At 42.7% G+C, this 19616-nt stretch overlaps 1 protein-coding gene across 7 annotated transcripts in view; it reads left to right on the plus strand.

Moving 5' to 3' along the window:
- The window catches only part of CNTRL (centriolin), a 79789-nt gene extending 61608 nt beyond the window's left edge, over nucleotides 1-18181 (plus strand). For all 7 annotated transcript variants that reach the window (XM_070597020.1, XM_070597021.1, XM_070597016.1 and 4 more), the window contains 17 exons: nucleotides 611-741; nucleotides 878-1018; nucleotides 1121-1247; nucleotides 2011-2175; nucleotides 2929-3088; nucleotides 4236-4351; nucleotides 4435-4652; nucleotides 6759-6916; nucleotides 8003-8076; nucleotides 9259-9447; nucleotides 9867-10092; nucleotides 11395-11600; nucleotides 12590-12730; nucleotides 14396-14668; nucleotides 14843-14905; nucleotides 16109-16315; nucleotides 17851-18181. In XM_070597020.1, the coding sequence (XP_070453121.1) occupies nucleotides 611-741; nucleotides 878-1018; nucleotides 1121-1247; nucleotides 2011-2175; nucleotides 2929-3088; nucleotides 4236-4351; nucleotides 4435-4652; nucleotides 6759-6916; nucleotides 8003-8076; nucleotides 9259-9447; nucleotides 9867-10092; nucleotides 11395-11600; nucleotides 12590-12730; nucleotides 14396-14668; nucleotides 14843-14905; nucleotides 16109-16315; nucleotides 17851-17874 (2619 nt within the window). In that variant the 3' untranslated portion in view covers nucleotides 17875-18181. The remainder of the gene's footprint in view (nucleotides 1-610; nucleotides 742-877; nucleotides 1019-1120; nucleotides 1248-2010; nucleotides 2176-2928; nucleotides 3089-4235; nucleotides 4352-4434; nucleotides 4653-6758; nucleotides 6917-8002; nucleotides 8077-9258; nucleotides 9448-9866; nucleotides 10093-11394; nucleotides 11601-12589; nucleotides 12731-14395; nucleotides 14669-14842; nucleotides 14906-16108; nucleotides 16316-17850) is intronic.
- The last annotated feature ends 1435 nt before the right edge of the window (nucleotides 18182-19616 follow it).

The raw sequence follows: 19616 nt of genomic DNA on the forward strand, positions 1-19616 counted from the left end.
ATAGTTTCTCTTACAGTGCCTGTACCATTTTAAATTTATTTTTTCAGCCAACATAGTATCATTAACATTCTAACCTGTTTTAAGGCTGCACAGTATTCCATTGTGTTGATGCATTGTCGCTTATTGACTCTATTATTTGTCAAGTCTTGTATTATTTCAGTAATACCATAAGCGTTTTTATGTAATAGTTCTTCTGAATTCTTTTCTGGGAATTGGAGAGTCAAAATGAATGAACATTTCTATCAGTCTTTCTGTATTGCCTTGTTGTTTACCAAAAGAGCTCTACCAATTTACACTATCAATAAGCTATGAGAGGGTATGATAACTGAATTGCTTTTTTTTTTGAGCAAGATTAGCCCTGCGCTAACTACTGCCAATCCTCCTCTTTTTGCTGAGGAAGACTGGCCCTGAGCTAACATCCATGCCCATCTTCCTCTACTTTATACATGGGACGCCTACCACAGCATGGCTTGCCAAGTGGTGCCATGTCCGCACCCGGGATCTGAACCGGTGCACCCCGGGCCGCTGAGAAATGGAACGTGTGAACTTAACTGCTGCGCCACCGGGCCGGCCCCAACTGAATTGCTTTTAATGACAGTTTCTTTTCTAGACAAAAAATGCTGTTGAAAAGTTCTCTGATGCCAAGAGAAATTTACTACAAACCGAGAAAGATGCTGAAGAGCTAGAAAGGAGAGCTCAGGAAACTGCTGTTAACCTTGTCAAAGCTGACCAGCAGCTCAGGTGAGTGGAGCCCTTGGCCACTGAGGTATTCAGTGAGATGAATGAAAAGTTTGGTTTTAAGAGGATAATAATTGCTTTATGCTCAATAATGCATTCAGTCTAAGGGGCCTGGGAGGAATAAAGCGATGTGTTTTAGATTGCTCCAGGCTGACGCAGAGGATTTGGAGCAGCAGAAAATCGAGCAAGAAGAAATCTTGAAAGAAATAAACAAAATTGTTGCAGCAAAAGACTCAGACTTCCAAAGTCTAAACAAGAAGAAGGAAAAATTGACAGAAGAGTAAGTACGGCCTCTGTCGGGCTTCAAGGGGCTTGTGCGTTAAGACGGCTCTTGGGGTCAGTCTCCCTTCGGACCTGCCCTAGTCCTGCTGGTGCTTTGCAGGCTGCAGAAACTGCAGAATGACATTGAGACTGCAGAACGCAATGAGGATCACCACCTGCGGGTCCTTAAAGAGTCAGAGACCCTCCTGCAGGCCAAGAGAGCAGAGCTGGACAAGCTGAAAAGCCAGGTACAGCAGCAGACGCCGGAAACCAGTGCATGCTGCCTTGAAAGCTGCATTCGTGTTATGATTATAAGAGTAATACATGTGTGATTGTAGGAAAGACTGTATACCGTATAAAGCACAAGTAAGGCTGTATGTCCTAGTGGTTGAGACTAGAGTCCAACCCAAACTTGAATCCCAGCTCGATACAGTATATTATTGAGTAAAAAATTGTCTCAAAACAGGATCCACTCTGAGATCATTTGTGTTAAACGTGTTTTTGAACACTTATATTTCTAGTCTATACCAGAGTACAAAAGCAGTCATCTGAGAAGAAGGGATTATGACTATTTTCTATATTCTTCCTTTTTGCATATCTGTATTTTCTGCTTTTTCTATAAAGAAATATGTGTTGCCCTTAAAACTGTAAGTAATTTTTAAATTTACAAAATGAATGAATTTTAAAAATCCTAACTTCCATTGCAAGGTAGTTGTCAAATGGAGTAAGGTATAGATATGAAAGTTCTTTGAAAACCGTAACCTGAGGGATAATCATTATCATACTGTTTTAGCTGTGATTTGAGTGATTTTGCGTATATGAGCTCAAGGGTGTTCTTTAGGCATTTACGTCTGCTCCCCCAGCCTGGCCCGCCTAACTTGCAGCTAGGATAATTAGAAGTAGGCCAGCTCCTAATTGCCCCCACCACCTTTAGCGGGACTGAATCGTCTCCATCTCAGCACTGCATCTGAGCTTTTGTGCAGCTTTGCATTCTTCCCTTTTTCAATGCAGGTGACAGGTCAGCAGCAGGAGATGGCCATCTTGGACAGGCAGTTAGGGCATAAGAAAGAGGAGCTGCATCTTCTCCAGGGAAGCATGGTCCAGGCCAAAGCTGACCTCCAGGAAGCGCTGAGACTGGGGGAAACGGAAGTGACTGAGAAGTGCAATCACATCAGGGTATGTTTCTCAGCAGGTTTTCTTCAGAGTCCTAGGACAGTGCTGTAGATTTATTTTGAGATATTTTCATTGGTTCCTCCCCAAATGCAAATATAAATTCCCGAATCTTGACTCCTCTGCAGCATCAGTGTGGTGTTACGGTATGTATCCGTGCTGTGGCTGCTGTATATAGCTCCCCACGTAATGTTTTCTGGGCATGTCCAAGGTTTTCTGTCTCTGTGCCTTTCTCATACCCTTTCTTCTCCAGGAATTCTCTTCCTGGGAATGTCCAGATCCTACCCACTTTTCATGGTCCAGCTTCATGCACTAAGAAGTCTTCCATGACCCTTCTTTTACCCCAGAAAGGGTTTCTCTTCTTCTGAGTTTGCTCGCACTCTGTGCATTTCCTCGGGCACCTTAGGCTTTCGTGATCATGTTTATGTTCCTGCCTTGCTTCCCCACGAGGTGCTAACCCCTTGAGGACAGGAGATGTATGGGACTCAGCCTTTTGTCTCTACAACACATTATCCTGTACATAGTAAATATTGCCTATACATTTTACATGAAGATAATATGTTACTTTCTTACTTCTGTTATACAGAAATGTTAGTGTAAAATGTAGTGCTCTTCTTGACATAAAAGGCAAAAATAAGCTTGTTTCCAAATTTGAGTGTCTATGAAATGAGACAGTTAATAACAGAATTGATGTTAAGGTAATTTCCATGCATAATTTTGTGCAGGAGGGGTTGACTTTTTTTCTTTTTTTGTGCTCAGGAAGTAAAATCTCTTCTAGAAGAACTGAGTTTTCAGAAAGGAGAACTTAATGTCCAGATTAGTGAAAAAAAAACTCAACTTACATTTATAAAGCAGGAAATTGAAAAAGAGGAAGAAAATCTTCAGGTGGTTTTAGGGCAGATGTCTAAACATAAGACTGGTAAGTGTAAAGGAAAACAGTCAGCGTTTCAGGTTGGAAATGTCTGTATTCCAGGTCACAGAAACAATACAAAAGGTCAAATCAACTTCTTTTAAAGTTTAACCTTGTTACTAATAAGCAAAGAAAAACAGATTATGAAAGGAATTTGACATTTTATGCCATTCAAACTGAGAAAGTTGATTTAAAAGCAAAATAATTATATTCATTGCTGACCAAGATGTGGTGAAAGGAGAGCGCTCATAGGCTGTTGATTGAAGTATAAATTGGAACGATCGCCTGATGTTTTAAAGCACTTAAAATTCACACCTGTGCCACCACTTAGCCCGTTTCTGGTTATCTAGGGAGGGGGATGTATGCATATCATAGCAATATTTTGTTTATCAATACATATATTTTAAGAAAAGTAAGCCTTTATTTCCTTGTTTCGTAAATTAAGCTGGCTGACTTGGCTACTTGCAGCAAAGTTTATAATGACCAAATTTGGAAACAAATGACCAATTGAAAAGCTGTATTTTTATCATTTAATGACATGTAAAAGTGCTGATGAGCAAAGTAAAGAAATAGATGAAAATTGAATATAGAGTATGGTCCCAATTTATTTAAAAATAACTGTGTGTGTGTATGTACATATGTGTCCTCCTGAAAGGAAATACGTCAAAATGCTGTTACAATAATGCTCGTCTTTGGACAGTGGGATAATGGTGGGTTTTTGGGTTTTTTATTCTTTCTTTTTCAAATTTTCTATAGTGAGTAAATATTTTTATAATCATTAAAAGGTTAGTATTTAAAAATCTGTTCAAAGGGCAGAAAAATTGTTACATAAATCTCGGTTTATATTTTAAAGTTTTTCCTACTTATTTTGATTAAAATTCTTTTAGGTCTGGGTAAATGCTTTTAGAACTAGATCTTTGTTAAATGTTTTTGTTAAAATATTTTTAACAAATTAAAATTTAACAAATGTTTAGCAATACTTTTAAAGGATCTTTTCATTAAGAGTACAATTAATTGGCTCCATTAATTCAGCGCAACAAAGATGTTTTTGATTATCTATTGTTTTTTGTGTCACTCAATGGCATTATTTTCTGTTTCATTTTGTAAATATTTCCAAGTTTACTTACTAGCTTTGACCATGCTTTGTTTCCGTTAGAACTAAAGAACATTCTGGACATGTTGCAACTTGAAAACAATGAGCTCCAAGGTTTGAAGCTACAACATGACCAAAAGTTGTCCGAGTTAGAGAAGACTCAGGTGGAAGTGCTAGAGGTAATAAGCCAGGCTGTTCGCCCTGGGCAGACCCCAGCCTTTCTCTGTGTTCGCGTGTTTGAGTTCTCTTTTGTCTGATCTAGGAGAAGCTGGAGTTGGAGAATTTGCAGCAGGCAGCCCTTCGACAGAGAGGGGAGATAGAGTGGCAGAAGCAGCTCCTTGAGAGGGACAAACGGGAAATAGAGCGAATAACTGCCGAGACCCGCGCCTTACAATCGTGTGTTGAGTCTTTGTGCAGAAAAAAGGATGATCTTGAAGAGAAATGTGACAGCTTGGAACAGAAGTTGGCACAAACCAAACGGTGAGAGCAGGAGCAAATAAGCTTGCAAGATCACTTCTTGAAGGCTAAAGCATTATAAACACACTATAAAAAAATTGGAAAATAGAGCAAAGGAAAAAAGTACTCCACAAACTGAGTATCACGATATAATTCACCAGGAGCATTTTTGGGTGAATTTCGTTTTAGAGTTTTTTTCCCTGATGCATTTTTTTAAATAGCCTGTTGTGGGTTTTTGTAAGTAAAATAATACATTCTGGAAGATATAAACAAATGGAGACATACACCTTAGTTGTGGGCAGAAGACAGTATGTTAAGATTGAGTTCTCGTCACATTGCTCTATAGATTCAAAACAATCACAATCAAAATCCCAGTAGGCTTTTTACATAGAAGTTGATAATCTGGTTCTAAAATCCATTTGGAGATGCAAAGGACCTAGAATAGAGTCTAAAACTCTTTAGATGTGACGCCAGAACACCTTTGAAACAGAATGAAAGTTTAGGGCTGACACTACCTGATGTCAAGACTTAGTATATAGCTGTGGGAATCAAAACACTGGGATTGGTATAAAGACAGAGAAATAGACGAATGGAACAAATACACAGACCACGAGTAAACTCACAAATACCTGCACAACTGAATTGACAAAGGTGCAGAGGCTTTTCAGTAGAGAAAAGAGAGTCTTTTCAAAAAAGGTTGCTAAACTATTGCGTATCCAAAAGTCACACACACAAAAAGGAACCTTGATCCATATCTCATATTATATATAAAAATTAACTCAAAAGGGGCCATAAACATACATGTAAAACCTATATATAAAACTTCTAGGAGAAAATATAGAAGAAAACCTCTGTGACCCTGAGTCAGGCAAAAATTTCTTAGATATGACACCATAGCATGATTCATAAAAGAATAAATTGATAAAATTGGACTTCATCAAAATTTAAAGCTTCTGCTCCTCAAAAAACACTGTTAAAATAATGAAGAGATGTGTCACAGGTGGGGAGAAAAATCTTGAGAACCATTTATCTGATAAAGGATTTGTACTTAGAATATATATATAAAGAACTCTCAAAACTCAATAATTAGAAAACGAACAACCAAACTTTTCAAATGGGCAAAAGATTTGAACAGACATTTCACTTAAGAAGATACATGGATGACAAATAAGTACATGAGAAGATGCTCAGCATCATTAACCATTAGGGAAATGTGAATTAAAACCACAATGAGATGCCATTACACACCTATTAGAATGGTTAAAATGAATAATAATAATATAATAAATATATAAATATTATAATATAATAAAATAAATAAACTGACCATACCAAACGTTAGCAAGAAGCTTTCCTAGATGATTGGTGGGAGTGTAAAGTGTTAGTAAGAACACTTTGGAAAATAGCTTGGCAGTTACTTAAAAATTCAAATGTATGCTTACCAGAAGGTCTGGCTATTCTACTCCTAGATGTTACTCATGAGACATGAAAGCGTGTGTTCACACAAAAACTGTACACTAAAGTCCAGAGCAGCTATGTTTGCAGTAGTCAAAAACTGGACACAGTCTAAGTGTCCATCTCCTGGTGAGTGGATGGACAAATTATAGTAGATCCATACCATGGACTACCAGTCAGCAATCAAAAGAAAGTGGAGTATTGATCCACGCAGCATGGATAAGTAATTGTGCTCAATGAAAGAAACTAGACAAACACGAGTCCATACTGTATGATATGATTTATGTAAAAAAGTGCATGCTCACGCGTGTCTGTTCTTTGGACAAATCCTATTACACATACAATTGTGTTTCCTGCTTCTTCACTTATTAGAAGCTAGTGATCCATTTTAATCACTCAGAATTTTGGGATTCTGAGTGCTATCTATGTTTTTAGCCCTGATTTTTTATAAAACTTCAATTTAGTACATGATTTTTTGAAAAATCTCCTACTTAGAAAGCTGAAAATAAGGTTTCTTTTGAAAGTGAATTGAAGAGCCTTAAATTTTGTTCCCATTTCTAATCATCCAGACTCCATAGCTGCGTTATGAGAGCATAACACTGTTGCTCTTTTGTCTCGTGTGTGCTTGAGCATTTTACATCTGACAGTTGGACTTATTCTCTGCTTGCATGGTAGGGCTTTAGCAGCTACAGAAGAGGATAGCAAAAGGGAGCAATCCAACTTAGAAAAGTTGGAGTCGGATGTCAGAAGACTGCAGCAGGAACTAGACCAGCTAAACAGAGACAAACTGTCCCTGCACAGAGACATCGCAGCAATGCAGCAGCAGCTCCAAGGTGGGGGCCGCACAGCGGGAGGGGCGTGACCGTCTTCCTTTTGTTAGATTCTTCTTTTAATTGTTCAGTTTCTTATTACAGAAATAATTCATGCTAATGGGCATGGGGTTACTTTTAGAAGTGACAAAAATGTTCTAAATTAGACTACGGCGATGGTTGCACAGCTCTGTGAATGTACTAAAAGCCATTGAATTGTATACTTTACATGGTGAAATACATGGTATGTGAATTATATCTCAATAAACCTGTTACAAAACAACTAATTCATGTTCTTTAGAGAACAATTTAAAAACAGCAAAAAGATGAAATAAGAATTACTATTGACTTCACCCCTCAGAGAGAACTTCTGTTATCAGTTTAGTGAATATCCCTCCAGATTTCTCCTTGGGGTGTGTTGTGTGTGTATAGTTTTAAAAACAAAAAGATTCAGATAACATCTTTATTACCAAATCTTTGTAAATACTCATGATTGTTTATTTAGGAAAAGTTACTAAGTAATTCTAGCTAATGATATACTCGTTGAGTGTTTACTATGTCTAGGCATGATGCAAGTGTTTTACATGCAGTTTATCATTTAATCCTTGTAACATTCTTATGAGATAGAAACTATTATTTCACCCAGTTACAGATGAGGCAGTTTAATAAGCTTAGTCTCCGTGTGACTTGCTTAGGAGAGAAGTGACTTGTTCAAGCTCGCACAGCTAGTAAGTGACAAAACCAGTATAGATATAAAATTTATTCTCAAATTGTCTTCCTGAAAAGTTATACCAAATGTATATTTCCACCAGCAATTAGAAGGTACCTGTTTTTAAGCCGTGCACCTCATCAACACGAGGTATTATCTGTAAATTTTTGTCTTGTGAGATTTTGAACATGTAAGTCTTTAAAAACCTGGGCTCCAAGCCCAGATCTGGGTTGTGCATGTAACTCTCTCATTTGGTCTTTAAGAAGATAGTGTAGCCTAGTCATGCATTTACCAGGAAGAAGTTTAAATTCACTTCCACTCTACTCTTTTGGGGGGCTGATGGGAAACTGGAAAATGCATACATATGTACTTCTTATTTTATGTAAATGTTTTTTCTGTAGAAAAACGAGAAGGATTGAACTCACTACAGGAGGAGATAGCTGATGTTCAGGACCATTTGAACCTAGCCAAACAAGTAAGCTTAACAAATGTCATCTTCTAGTAGTATCCCGAAGGCATGCAGACAGTCGGTTGAAATAACAGATCAGGTAGGCTGGTTCCTTTTCACACCAGCAGATCCCAGAAAGGCCGTTTATTTAACACAAACATCATACACACAAGTGTTGGGCCAGTTTATTGTTGCAGAGCAGTGATTTTCTAATTTATTTTAGTCCTAGAACTCTTGATTCAGACAATGTTTTACTCAAAGCTAATAAGTAAGGTGATGGCAGGCCCAGAGCCCAACCCCTCCCCACCCACTCAGCAGCCCCTCTCGGGGTTCAGGGACCAGAGGGCCCATCTCTCATCCACAGTAAGGCTGAGGCCTCCAAAGGCTAGGCTTAGATTTGATCCCTCATTGACCTGCAGAACATCTGCCAGCCCTGGGCCTCCATCTTGACAGATGTTGACTAGAGCAGATTCTTGACCTTGTACTTCTGATGATCTTCTTAAAGGCGATCCAGTGCTGTTCTGTGAGAACAGTGCTATAATTTGAGTTTGAGAGACTCTCAATCAATTCTGGACCTCGTTTCCACTATGGAAAAGAAGGCTTAGATTAGACATCTAAATTCTCTTCCTTCTACCTTCAGGATCCTGTGTTTCTGAGATGTATAAAACTTAAAATCAAAGTATTCTATTAAAAAGTCTTACACGGGTTCTTCTAAATATTTTCTGTGTTGTTAGAAATATGGTAACTTTTTCAAAATGCTTATTTTGAGTTCCTTGAAGAAAGAATATTTATTGTTTTCTGAGTTTTTTAACCTATATAAGTATATCAAGCAGTAACCAAACCATGACTTTAGGTTCATTTTCAGTAAGAACTAAGCCTCATTCACAGCTTTTCTTCGTCTTCTTAGCAATCCTGTGCGGTGAGTGTTGTTTATTCCCACCTCAGTGACAAGGGAACGAAAGCCCAGAGGAACTGAGTCTCTTCCTGAGGTTCTAACATCTTCTGTCATCCTACTTCTTAGGCACTAAAAGAGGAAAGCCGATGATTAAATTGAGCCCTGGTACCTTTGGTCAAGTTTGTTGGGATAACAAAGGATGTGGGATTTTTGCGCTTCTCATTTTATCAGACTGAGTAGATTCTGGAGTGGCGCCAGCCGCCTCAGGGAAAGATGGCTCCATTAGTAGTTTCAGTTTGTTCTTTCACTTGCAGGACCTGCTCCACATCACCAAGCATAAGGAGGCGCTGCTCAGCGAGCAGGCCAGGCTCCAGAGGGACGTCAGTGAATGGGTACAGAAGTCTGAAGACTGCCAGAGAGAAGGGGAGATGAAACGGCAGCAGCTTCAAGCTCTTCAGAATGAGGTGGAAGAGAACACGGCCAAACTAGCCCAGCAAGAAATGGTACTACACGTTTCTGACCATATCTAAAGAAGACACTTGGTCACCGTGTGAGCTTTTTCCCTGGCGGAAAGCTGCTGAGACTCCCCTTGGGACTAGCTTCCCTTGACTGCCCTGGGTAACCGGGGGGGATTTCACACCAACCCTTACTCCCTTGATGTTAATATTTATGGACCACTAAGACCGTAGAGCATGGGTCCCATAAAGAACCTGGAGGGCCACGTGCCATTTGCTCCTGGAATCCCCTCCTCACATGCTGGCCCTGTTTGGTCATCTTTGTAAAGGGAGCTCACCCTCTGTCACCGTGGGCTGTTTTCTGCTTTCTGTTGAACTGGACCCTGTCTAGGGCCCATGAAGTTTCCTTCATCTGGGACACTCAGTGTTGGTTATTTTATGAGTAACTAAGGTTGTTCTCTATTAAGCTGTTTCAGAGACTCCAGAAAGAGAGAGAAAGTGAAGAAAAAAAATTCGAAGCCAGTAAAGTGACCCTGAAGGAGCAGCATGAGCAGCTGGGAAAGGAAGTAACAGACCGGAAGGGCCGCCTGGACGAGGTGTGCGCAGAGCTGTCGGCGGCCGAAGAGCGCGTCAGGGCCCTGCGGCAAGAGGAGCGGTGGGGTGAGAGCCTGGAGAAGACGCTCTCCCAAACCAGTATGTATTCTGGAACATCGCGCTGAGGGAGGGGGCGATGCTCGTTGTCCTGGAAGTGTGTAAAGGAGATCCTGGCCCCAGCCAGAGCTCGAGAGAAGCCCAGCGGGCAGTATGACTCCCCATTCGAGGCTCCCGGCCCCGTGAGAGATGAGGAGGCGCTCAGGGAGACACAGGCAAGTGTCTCTGTGGAGACGGCATTGGATCCTGAGCCTGACCGTCAGGTCTTTGTGCTTTACTCTGTTGCCTTCTTCGGGAGTGCCTTCTCAGGAACGTGGGACATTGAGGCAAAGAAGTGCCAGAAGGTGCTCTAAAGGCTTTCTGTGAAGTATGTTAGTTACGAGCTTTGGGAACAATGATCCATTTCGTTTCAACCAGTCAAAAAAACAATGTAACAGTCCGCTTCTGCCCAAACGCGACCTAGTGAATGGAGGCAGAGTACGGGTTTGCCTTTGGGCCTGCTTGCCCTCTCGTGAGCCGCGTAAGCAGACACAGGAATCCAGGGTAAATGATTGTTCTAACATCAGTCAGCGATTTTTCTCCTCCTTAGCTGCAGGCTTTACTGATGCTCAGACAATGTCCCTTCAGCTGTACTCAGTGGACTTGGGGATCTGAAAGGATTGTTAGTCCTTTTTCCCTGGGAACTCTTGATACATCTGGACCCAGCCATGTCATTATGAAAATGAAACTTAACAAATATGCTGAGTGTGACCGTGCCAGAGGTGTGAAAAGTGAAATCTGGGCAAGGTGTTCCTCTGCAGAGGCTGAGTAGAAAAATCTGTTTTAAATGTCACTCTTCTTTATAAGCCTTATTTATTGAGTGCTCACTATGCACCAGGTGTTGGCGTATATGGTTCCCATTGAACGCCAGGAGGTGGGTTTTCCCTGTATAGAATAGGACTCCTGCAGCTCCAAATCCTGCGTTCTCTCCACCGCACCATCTCTGTGAAGGGAGAAGTGGTGGTGTGGCTCCCTGTGTTAAAATCAGGGTTTGTAGAAAACATTTCAGCAGTCTGTTCCATGTTTCCTGCACCTCAGGATTGGTGCTCTTTACTCTGGCTGGTCTCAGAGACTCCAAGGGGAAGACAAGAGCTGTCTGTCACTTTGGAATCAATTGTGTCATGAGGCGCCCTGATCTGGGCCTTTTTCTGGGCGTCTGCTGTGGGTTCTGGAGGATCTGGAGGACTCTGGGATGGGGGAATGCGTGGCATGTCATCATGTATTTGCCCATGAGGGAGGGTTGTGTGGCTCTGCGCACAGCCAGCCCAGAGCCTCTGGCTAAACTACTAAAACTGCTCATTCCAGAACGACAGCTTGCAGAACGGGAGCAGCAATTAATGGAAAAGTCGAGTGAGCTGCTGGCTCTCCAGAAAGAGATGGACTCTATGAGGGCAGACTTCAGCCTCTTGCGGAACCAGTTCTTGACAGAGAGGAACAAAGCTGAGAGGCAGGTTGCCGGCCTGAAGGAAGCACTTAAGACCCAGCGGAGCCAGCTGGAGAAAACCCTCCTTGTGAGTACCTACTGCCCTGGCAGTTGATGAGGAAAGGATGCATTTAAAATCAAACTAAAACACTCCTTTGCTGTAGAGAAAATAAGTTGCCTGTCAACCCAGTCCCTAAGCCAACTGTTATTTTTGGTGTATTTGTGCATAATGTGTTCTTGAAGCCGATGGTAAATTTTGCCTGAGTCCAGGCTGCAGCCCTCGTGGAGCCCTCGCTGCCTGGGAAGACGGTCACGCGGACAGACAACGTCCGCACAAAGCAGAGAGCACTCCGAGCTAGCGGCCTCTGCTCATGCCTCCCCTGGGGGCGGGGAAGGCTTCCAAAGACGTTTTACACACCTGCAGTCGGGGCTCGCAGACTTTTCTCATCCTGCCCTTTTCGGCCAACATGAGCTTTAGTTAATCATTATCCTAAAGCCAGGAAGCTCCCTCTACCATGCTTTTATTTCTGAAATACATTTTCAGAGGTGATACTCAGATGAGTTGAAACAGTTTATGGTGGGTGGAGGCAGGTGGGCAGCAATAGGGACTGTCGCAGGAATGGATTTTTCTAACACCCTCTAGAGGAATTCATGGAGCCCGGTTGTGTGAATGGAACTTTCAAACCACATGTGTTTCCCAAAGGGCAACATGCTTACAACCAGCGATAGGCAACGTGAGTGTAAAGACAGTATGTGGATGTCTAGATTTTAATCCTCCCAGTAACCCTTTGAGGATGTGTATTATTATTCCCATTTTACAATTAATGGAGGCTCAGAAAGGGGACGTAACTGATTATCAAAAGTAATGTTGTAGATCTAGGAGGCCCTGGGCTAACAGACTCTGACCACGTGTGTACTCCCAGCTCTACCACAGCTGCTAGAGAATTAGCCCCATTTTACAGCCAGAGAAGCTGAGGCCCAGATGGGAAAAGAAGTTAGAGAGCTAGTGAGTGTGTCAGCTAGCCACGCACACGTCCATGTGCTGGACCCAGAGTTATTTTCCTCCTCCTCTGCTAGGAGCAAAAGCAGGAGAACAGCTGCATGCAGAAGGAGATGGCAACAATCGAACAGGTGGCCCAGGACAACCACGAGCGGGCCAGGCGCCTGATGAAGGAGCTTAACCAGATGCAGCACGAGTACACGGAGCTCAAGCAACAGGTGTGCACCTGGGCCCGGCTGGCCACCCGGGACGGGGGGCTCAGGCATGCTCACGCCCCACTGGGCGCAGACAGATTCTGTTTCTTAAATAGCTCTTTGAAAAGGACCATTTCTTTGGGGAAATTGTGAAAGCTAATTATAAGAATATCCTTTAAGTCAAATCTGTTTTTCTAGTCTTAAAATTTAGAAACGTACCTCCCCAAGAAAAAAGTATTTATTCAAAATATACTTTTAAAATTCCCGTAAGTTCAGGGGCCGGCCCGGTGGCGCAGCAGTTAAGTGTTCACATTCCGCTTCAGCGGCCCGCGGTTCACTGGTTCACATCCCGGGTGCAGACATGGCACTGCTTGTCAAGCTATGCTGTGGCAGGCATCCCACATATAAAGTAGAGGAAGATAGGCATGGCTGTTAGCTCAGGGCCAGTCTTCCTCAGCAAAGAGAGAATTGTCAGCAGTTAGCTCAGGGCTAATCTTCCTCAAAAAAATTCCCTTAAGTTCAAGCTTTTTATGTTAGTTTTTGAAAGAAAAATGGCAATTTTTCAGCATAAAATTTTATCAGGTCCCAAAGAACTGTGTTGGAATGTTAGAATTTATGCCAGAAACAAGTCTGTAAGAGCCAAACCCACGGGCAAGAAAAAATGACTCGGGGGAACCTTTGACATCCTGTGTGTAACCAGGCTGAGGATGTGAGAGCAGTTCACACTTAGACTGGGAGAGTCTATTCCTAGATGGCCCTGTTGTCCCTTAGCCGGTGTCAGCGTCTGGGCCACTCCTGAACTCTCTAGTAGGGCTACTGTGGCCACTCTGTTGACCCTGCCAGACTTTGTCCTTTGGACGACCCCGTATGGCCATTCACTTTCATCTGTGCCTTCAACCTCCCCCCCCCCCCACCCCTGCACACATACCCTTTGGTTCAAGAAAAAAATAGCTGTTTTATTTAAAGGCCCCAAGCCTCTGCAGACTTGAAAGGGCCATTGGCAGTGGGTGTGACTCTATTGTCTTCACTAAGCTCTTTATGGGGAGAGCCACACAGAGTCGTCTCAGGTATTAAACAGTCTGTAACACCTGAGGAAGCCTCTAGACTGCCCCAAACGTGAGATTTTTCACTTATAAAGTGAGCATTTGACCAGATCATTTCTGAGGCCCCTTCCAGGACTAACATTTATAATCTAGATTCTTTCAGTAAATGGCCCTTTTCTCATCTGGGGTTTAATTACTGTGGTTGCCATTTATTGGGTACCACTAAGGTGCTTCATACCGATTCTCAGTTCTCACATTGCTGAACGCAGGGCGTCATCTCCATGGAGAAATGAGGTAGCAGCGGTTCGGAAGTTAGCTGACTCGCCCCCGTCTTCCGGGTAATGCTGACTGGAAATGAGATTGGCATCCCGCTCCATCGAGCTGCCTTCCAGGGAGCAGCACGCCTTCCGGGACACTGTGCCCCGCTTCTCTAAAGGGGAGGTCGCTGCGGTCCAGTTGTCAGTGAAATTGTTTATTTGGTAGTTTATAGGTACTTGAGTAGTTGAAAAATCACAAGTTTTTACAGTTCTAATGATCGCAGTAGTTGACATTTGTAGATCTTTAAATACATGACGTGTTAAACATTTCAATTCTAAGTCAGTCCCAAACTTTACCCCACGGTCAGTGACTCTCACTCACTCTTTAGATGGCAAACCAAAAAGATTTGGAGAGAAGACAAGTGGAAATCAGTGAAGCAATGAGGACACTTAAATCTGAGGTGAAAGATGAAATTAGGAGCAGCCTGAAGAATCTCAACCAGTTTCTTCCAGAACTACCAGCAGATCTGGAAGCTATTTTGGAAAGAAACGAAAACCTAGAAGGAGGGTTGGAAAGCTTGAAAGAGAACTTTCCATTCCCCATGAGTGAGAGACCATCACCTTTTGAAGAAAAACTGAATTTTTCCCAGGTTCACATAATGGTAAGGGTTCATCTTGCTATTCTTGGACTTGCCAGAAGGACAGTCTGGTTCCCAGCTCCTCCAGATAAGCTAAAAACAGACTTGGGGGTCAGGAGTGGTGGGAGGGAAAGGCTGGCCGGTTACTGAGAGTGGCGGTTGGTGACTCTGTGATGTTTCCGTTTCCCTCTGGAAAAGGATGAACACTGGCGTGGAGAAGCACTCCGAGAGAAACTGCGTCATCGGGAAGATCGACTCAAGGTTGCCCTTTACGAAAAACAACTATGAGATACTTGGCACATTGAGGGAGTGGGGGGAATTGCGTACCCTTACGTACCTCCGTCACATTCGCTCCACTGCCGCTCACAGCAGTGGTGTAGATCATGGGGTCGAGGCTCAGAGCAGCTGGCATCACACAGTCAATGGCAGGGCCAGCATTCACAACCATGAATTCTGGTGTTAAGCCCAGTGTTCTTTAACCTGAGTAATGCTGCTTTGCCTCAACTAAAACTGACAGAACCTAAGTATTTGGGACCGGAAATAGAGATACAGTGATAAACGACGGGGAGCTCACAGGCCAGTGGTTGGGGAGAGACTAGGAACACTGGAAAAGTAGGCTTGGGGTTAGATGAGTTGTTTAGCTCAGATCCCGTTGAGTCTGGAGGCCTTGTGAGACGGCCAGGGGAGGATGGCTATCTCTAGGCAGCCGGAAATGGGAGTCTAGGATTTATTGGTCAGTGTTGGCCTCAAGGTTTGGGGGTGAAGAGTACAGGTGGGAGTTCCAAACTAAGAGTGAGGCAGAACGAGAGAGGACAGAATGCGCCTGTGGAGAGCGGCACACACGCAGCATGGGCTGAGCGAGTGGAGGCCCTTGACGTCCCATAGCCTCCAGCCACTATTTAAATGTAAATTCATGACAATTAAATCAGGTTAAAAATTCACTTCTTCGGTTGCCACATTTCAAGTGCTCACTAGCCATGTACTGGACAGCACAGATACACAGGGTTCCCATCATCACGGAAAGTTCTGTCAGACAGTGTGGCTGTAGACTTTGGGAGAACCATTTCAAAGGTATGGCATGGGGGAAAGCCAGGAAGCAGCCTAGAGTTGAGAGGTAAATCCATTGTGAGACGCTGAAGATATCGAGTGTAAACCAGTCTTCTTTTGAGTCTGGGCAGAGACTGAGAAGTCTGGTCTCTGAGAGAAGGCAGTGTTACTGGGGAGGCCGGGGATGCAGAAATCCTAAGCACTGTTACAGCGGAGAGGCCAGGCTGAGTAGAAGGCCCGGTTAATGACACCACGGAGTGGTAACAGTTTACGCACACGGAGTAGCCATCTGGCAGTGCCTACGGTTTTTTTTAGGACGAGCATTTGCAGCAGCCATTCCTACTTCATGATAGTTGAGTAATAGTTCTGGTGCATTTCTTCTATGTAAAACCCTAAACTTTACCCTAACACTTTCAGGCCCAACTGCGACACTGTATGTCTAAGCAAGCCGAGGTGTTGATTAAAGGGAAGCGGCAGACAGAGGGCACTTTGCACAGCTTGAGGAGACAAGTCGACGCGTTAGGGGAACTGGTCACCAGCACCTCTGTGGAGTCCGCGTCGTCAGCCAGCCTGTCTCAGCTGGAGTCTTCCCTGGCAGAGGACTCTCACCTCGGACCGAGCCAGGTGAGAGGAAGCTCTTCACGTGGGTCTGAGCAGTGGCTGGCGGGAACCTGAAAGCTTCAGAGTGCCTAATCTGGAGGAGACTGAGAAGGACGGAAATGCCCCCTTCAAATCTCTGCCAAACGTGTAGGGAAGACTGTTTTCCCTGGTCTGGGAAAGCTGGAATCAACTGACAGTAGACGGAGAAAGACGACAGGCTGATGGCTTAGGAAACAGACTAGACTGGAGACGGCGTGACCTGTCAGGGACGGGGTCATTCCACTATGACTGTCCTCCACTTCCGGAGCTCCGTATTCTCCACTTGGTCAATAGCGAGTTCAGACCTGGGAGGCCGATCTGAGTCCTCATTTAGTCCGTCTCCCTGTATCTTGGGGAAAGATGACTGACTGTGCCTACTGTTATTCCTCAGGAAAAGTCTGAACACAGACCTCTTCACCCAGGGTCTCCAAAGACTCCTGAGTTTCACACAGCTTTTGTGTGAGACGAGGATAAGTTAATAGTCATTTAGGAGGAACATGAGATACAGTCATGGAACTGGTAAATAGTAATTCTGTCAGAGACAGATAATAGCTATCATTTTTGAGTGCCTACTGTGTGTGTATACCAAACACTTTACATATATTATCTCATTTAGTCTTTACATCTTGGGAGGTAGGAATTATCCCTTTATATACATAAGGAAATTGTATAACATGAAAAATGATGTCAAGATCACAGGAAAAGACAAAACCAGGACTATGGGCTAATCTGTCTTTACCACAGAGCAGTATATGGGATGGCTGAGCCACAAGTAACATTCAAGGACAACTGCCTCTTTAATAGGCACACAGCTCATTAGCGGCAAAACCAAGATTTGAATATAATTACCTTAAAACTTTCTGTGGTAGGACCCAAGGCCAGAACCATCATGGGCCTCAGGGCAGGCCTTAGGGAAGAAAGTGTCAGAGGCGTGAGAGTAGTGTGAGATGAGTGCACAGGGGCTTGGGGGCCGGGTTCAATAATCAGCTCAGGGTGGCGGCCACAGGAGTTCAGGTGCTCTAAACTGAAGAGAGTAACAGAGGTGTTAGAGGCACAGTGGGTAGGGCTGAGATTGCCAGAATTATTTTGGAGTCTGGAGTCATAATCCAGGTCTTTGTGGGACAAGGCCTGAACTAGGGTGGAGTTAGGGGGCTGGCTTCTGAGCCTAATGTTTTTCTCTCCCTTTTTAGAGCTCCTTCTAGCCAGTTCTGCAAGGTTCCTCACAATCACTAGACAGTTACTGACACTGATGCCTTTTCCAGCTTCCTGCTCACAGGGTACATATGTTACAGAGTTCTTTTAACTAGCACTTTCAGTTGGAAGATTTTGAATTCTAACTAACCTAGAAAAAGCTTTTCTCTCAGATAATTCTGTACAGCATTGCCTCTTAAAATATTTTTCCAAAGAGGTACTCAAACACATATTTTACGTATTAGCTATCATGCTATCAATTGTGAATTTACTTAAGACCTGCTTTTTACTGTTGCAAGAATTCATCCTTCCTTGCTGTCTTACTGTAGGAAAAGAATGGCTCTGCTGGATGAGGAAATCTGAGGAAATACCTTCCCCACTACCTCACTAACTTCGTAATTGGAACGCCACTTCGTAATTTTATCAAGAGCCAGTGAATTCAGATGCTGAAACTCCACTGTAGTTTATTTCACTTGTACCATTAATGCCAGGGACTTTGTAAGTCACTTGTGTTGTTATAAAACCAATGCTGACTGTAACTGCAATCTATAGTTACAAAGAAAAAAATGTACTTAAGCCCCTCTTCATTTATAGTGTCAAGAGTTATTTTTGGATTTTGCTTAAAATCTATTTTCATATAAAAATAAAAGATAAAATAAATTTGAGTTTGTCATCTGACTTTACATTTCAAAGATCTAAAGTAAAGCCCTCAAATTTTTACCTTAATTCCAAGAAAATTACCATCTTTCAAATGGTTTTCCACCTTTTGCCTGGAGGTTGCGGTAGTTGTGCCTATCGATGAATGTGTGTCATCATTTGGAAATATCCGTTATAAAACTCTTATACTTCAGGTGATTTTCCTCAACCAAAAGTATTCTTTGGTAGAAAATTAAGAGCTTTGTACTTTGGAGAATCTGACCCAGTGGTAAATTTGTGTTCAGACTAAAATTCTTGAACTATTCTAATTAATGGTTCAACTCCATGAGCTATAAATACATTATTTCTTTAAAAACAAGAATAGCAATTACTGTCACAATAGAATGTGTGGCAACAGAATGGCTCCCCTGGGCTAAGTGAAGTATGAAACTGCACGGAAGAGATCAGGTTCCTAAACATTCCCAAGGACTCTTCTCTGAGCCCCTAGATGGCTTCGCAGCCATGGCAGGTATTCTGCCGTGTTCCTACAAAACAGAGCCGCACGGTGCAGCGATCCCTCACCACCTACTGAGGCTTTTATTTCTGAAAAGTTGTTTGGCTAGAAATGAACCATTAAGATACGGTATAAATATAATTATGATAAAGACAATGAAACTGGCATAAAATTTATTAACAGTAAATTTAGAAGGCATCCACTTCCAAAACTTGATTCGGTAGTGTCTTTTGTACTTACATTCTCCTTTGTTTCATTTTCACAAGTCTTAGCAAAATGCCTAAAAGCCTTGCCTAGTCACAACCATTGAAATTCTTCAGGGACAGTTTCCTGTCCTGTCTGAAAAATACCTTCTTAAACTGCCACATGAATGCTATATTCCCACAGAAAAAGGAATGGAAGGTAATCATTTGGTCTTCTGTTTAAGGAGAGTGAACTGAATCACACATCTATTAAAAAAAAAAAATCACACTTAAAACAACGGATGTGTGAACAAAAAGTTCTCAAAACTATAGGCTTCTGGAATTAATTACAGAGGTGAGGTAATTAATGTGTGAAGCCAAACACCTGGTTCCAAGACATCTTTCCAGAGAAACTAGACTACTACCTCTTACTAGCATTACATGAACATTACCAACCAAAGAAAAAAATCAAGATTACTGCATCAAACACTTTATTATCCATGAAAAATACTTGAACACTGCACCGAAACGTCTAACATATAAAAAATACTGAGCACCAATTACTCATCAGGAGGGCCTGCTCACAGGAGCGAGCACATCGAGTAACCCAGAGAGGGAGGTGACCACGTAAGTAGTAAGCTCTCACGGATTAAAAATTAACAGAATTTCCACATTCTCTCCGAAGTGTATTTGCCCAGTGCCTGGCGCATGAATGTTACAATATGACAAATTGCTCCTCTATTTTTGAGCACCCAGGTTTATT

The sequence above is a fragment of the Equus przewalskii genome, chromosome 26, assembly GCF_037783145.1.
Source record: "Equus przewalskii isolate Varuska chromosome 26, EquPr2, whole genome shotgun sequence".
Lineage (NCBI taxonomy): Eukaryota > Metazoa > Chordata > Mammalia > Perissodactyla > Equidae > Equus > Equus przewalskii.